General features: G+C 41.4%; 1 protein-coding gene across 1 annotated transcript in view; it reads right to left on the bottom strand.

Moving 5' to 3' along the window:
* YAE1D1 (Yae1 domain containing 1) overlaps positions 1–3,522 on the bottom strand; it is a 4,804-nt gene extending 1,282 nt beyond the window's left edge. Inside the window, exons 1-2 of the mRNA XM_008590704.1 lie at positions 3,360–3,522; positions 2,570–2,691 (exon numbers count right to left, since the gene is read on the bottom strand). Of these exons, the coding sequence (XP_008588926.1) occupies positions 2,570–2,691; positions 3,360–3,488 (251 nt within the window). The 5' untranslated portion in view covers positions 3,489–3,522. The remainder of the gene's footprint in view (positions 1–2,569; positions 2,692–3,359) is intronic.
* Positions 3,523–3,746: the final 224 nt, after the last annotated feature.

Genomic DNA, 3,746 nt, shown 5'->3' with positions numbered 1-3,746 from the left:
TCCTGCATCTCCCACAGTGCCACAGCACTCAAAAGATGCTCAGTACTTACTGGTCTAGCCCGAGCCTCACATATAGCATTTTTGTAACAAGACAACATGGTTGTTGGGCTAAGCAAGTATTTTACTGAAACACTAAACTAGAGCACAACTGCAGCTTTAAGGGAAATTTAATTTAAACTACAAATTCTCTGTGGGTGGGGATTTTGTCCTGCATCTCCCACAGTGCCACAGCACTCAAAAGATGCTCAGTACTTACTGGTCTAGCCCCAGCCTCACATATAGCATTTTTGTAACAAGATAACATGGTTGTTGGGCTAAGCAAGTATTTTACTGAAACACTAAACTAGAGCACAACTGCAGCTTTAAGGGAAATTTAACGGTTGGCAAATAAATTAAGCGGACGCAGACCTCACCATTTAGTCCATATCCAGAATTAAACTCTGAGTCCTCCCTCCTGGAAATTAAGGTTAGTCTCAATGAATGGTTGCTTGCCACCAAGACTGAGGGTAAGGGAAAAAAGGTTTTGAAGAAATTTCTCTTTCCCAGGTTTGTTATAGCGTAGAACTTGTTTGCTGAGCTACTAACAATTTTCTTCAAAAAGATAAGAATTCTTCTAGTCCTAATAGATTTAACATTTTTCTTTACTTTTCTACTATGTACAATTTTTTTTTTCTTGAAATTTCAGATTGTTCAGATAATCATGTCACAAAACAATGGTTATTACGAAAAGTAATGTTTAAAAATGGGATCAACTGATATAAAAGGTTCGGCAGTAAGCTTTCTAAGCTTATAAAAGGTTAATTTGACTTGACGATGAGAAGATGAACACTTGATCATTTTCCTACCACAGTAGACCATTGCTAACCTAAATAACGAACAGAGAGAGGCTCTCTAAAAGAAAAATAAGTTTAACTGGAAATATAACACTGCAATGGTAATACACACATAGTTTGCTATGGCGTCCAATGTGGGGCCAGGCCAGCAACCCTGGAGATCCACCTTGGCACATTAAAACCTAAATACAAGAGTACAATTTTTTTTTCTTGAAATTTCAGATTGTTCAGATAATCATGTCACAAAACAATGGTTATTACGAAAAGTAATGTTTAAAAATGGGATCAACTGATATAAAAGGTTCGGCAGTAAGCTTTCTAAGCTTATAAAAGGTTAATTTGACTTGACGATGAGAAGATGAACACTTGATCATTTTCCTACCACAGTAGACCATTGCTAACCTAAATAACGAACAGAGAGAGGCTCTCTAAAAGAAAAATAAGTTTAACTGGAAATATAACACTGCAATGGTAATACACACATAGTTTGCTATGGCGTCCAATGTGGGGCCAGGCCAGCAACCCTGGAGATCCACCTTGGCACATTAAAACCTAAATACAAGATGACTGATCAGAGACACTTTCGGAGAAAGATTTTGATCAAAAGGGTGAAGTGTGAAGGTTGCCAGAATCAAAGGGAATTGTTTGTGTAAAAAGAAAAACATAAAAAACCTGACAAACAGCCGGAGAAGGCCACGAAGGGAGCGTTCTCATGCATGAATGCCTGATAACAAAAATTATCAAAAAGGATTTTGCAAATTCAGAACCTTGCACAAAGGCCATCGCAACCTTATACAAAAAATACTTTTGTGAGGACCTGTGCCCAGAAACTGTCTGTCCAAACTTGGACTGGTTGACACCTTGTTATTGATCCTTATAGCCAAGGAAAACTATCCCCAATTATGTAACCCTCCATCACTCTTCCTTTAAAACTGTCTTCCTTTACTTCCCTGAATACAGACTTAGTTTACTATGGCATGCATATTCCCATTGCAATGTTATATTCCCAATTATACTCAGTTTTTTTTTAGAGAGCCTCTGTTTGTTATTGACGATAACACTATAAATTCTGCCTCCTGACAGTTGAATTTTGTAAAACCCCAAACACAATGAATTGTTTTGTTTTGATAACTTTTATCTTCTACCCTTTTGTAAAAGTAGTGATTCTTTGAAGCATTTTATGTTTACTCTACAGAAGATAATTTAAGAAGTATAAAGCATCAAAGAGGACAAGCCTGTTATGCTCCTAGCCCAGTGTGTCATTTGACCACTCGGCTGTGATATATGCCATTAATGCTATGGCATCCTGACAGGTATTCATGGTTCAGGACTAAAGTAAATGAAATCATTTTTGTATTACCAACTATAATTTTAACCATGTACTTCTAGTCTAAAGGTCTCTCATATTGTGTTCTGCCATGTTTTAAAACCTTTATTCAAAACTTGAAGATCTTTTAACTACAGATCGGTGGTAGTTTAGGTAGCAAAAAACATACATCTTCCTACCATTTCTTTGCAAAAAAGGATAACATCTGGCTCACAATAAAGTGGATGAACTGGTAATACTTTTGACTTTTTGAAGGCAATATTATTTTCTGCTCTGCAGCATTCTTTTGTGTATTTAACACCAGGAAAAGCGCTCCATTTTAAACATCTTATTTTTACACAGAACTTCCCTAAAAATCCTCTAGTAGTACTGAGGTTAAAATGACTTGCTTTTATGTTTCTAAAATTACCTCAGTGTTCCTCGGAGTTGTCCATAGTTTATAATTACTTCTGCACCTTCCTTATAACCTTGATTGAAGCCCTGTTGAAGAGCAACTGCTTTGCCAGCATCTATTCCATCTCTATAACCTTCCTAAAAATAAGTGAAATAAATGAAGAATTGCAGCTGTGACTAACACCAAGTGAACCATATGCAGGCTTTTCTAGAAGGCACAGAACTAATTTAGAAAACTGATGAAAAAGGCCTTTACTGTATTTTTGAACATAGTATAGTACAGCCACAGAACCAAAGCAGACTATGCTTCTCATAAAAGTTTATTATTGATTTATCTAACAAGTTAAAAAGAAGCCAACTTTAATATTCCCTTACCTAGCCTAATACGAGCATATTCCATCATTCCTTTCTCCTAGTGCCCATTAACCACATTCTTAAATTCACCTTTTCAATACGTCTTGATTAACACCACTCCAGACTTTAGGCTCCCCACACACCACTCAAGCAGCCCATGTAAACTGAGTACATGTCCCTTAACAGACTTAATTAGGATAGTTAATGTATGTTTCTCCCCAACCCCTCTCCCTGTGATCCTCGTCCAACCGCAATCTCTTCAAAGTCTGGACGAAGTTTATTTAGTCAGTCCCCAGCTTCTAACGCGCCCCGCAGGCGCTCAAAGAACGCGCCCTGTCGTTCCCCACGCTTTCCAGTGACCCACTGGGAAATGCCAGCAAGACGCGGGCCACACCGGGTGGCAAGGGGTGACGAGGGCCGCGCCGGGCCAGCTGGGCCCACCCTGGACCTACTTTGACTCTTCTCTGCATTTGACTCCGCCATTCCCGCTGCACCAGGAGCGACTCGTCCGCTTCCTCGTCGAACACGTCCCCCTCGTTCCCAGGGTCCCGAACTGAGGCAGCAGCTCGAACCCACGACATCACCGAGGCAACCCGGGAGACCCAGGCCACCGGAAGCGTCGGCAACTCCTTCCGGCTCGAGGGGCGGGGCGAAGGCGGGGCTTCGCGGCTTGGGTGACGCTGCGCGTGCGCGGCGCGGTGTCGGGTGTCCCGGGGGACAGTGGCTGGTGGTGGCAGTTTTCGTTCTGGTGTTTCGGCTGTCCTCAGTGAACACGACGGTCCGCGTGCGCCGTTAGCTGTGAGCGCGGCGACTGCCTCCCTCGCGGCCCGCACGACCTT

The sequence above is a fragment of the Galeopterus variegatus genome, unplaced genomic scaffold (assembly GCF_000696425.1).
Source record: "Galeopterus variegatus unplaced genomic scaffold, G_variegatus-3.0.2 Scaffold6311, whole genome shotgun sequence".
Lineage (NCBI taxonomy): Eukaryota > Metazoa > Chordata > Mammalia > Dermoptera > Cynocephalidae > Galeopterus > Galeopterus variegatus.
The sequence above is the reverse complement of the archived record's forward strand: the minus strand, read 5'-3'. Positions and strand labels throughout refer to the sequence as shown.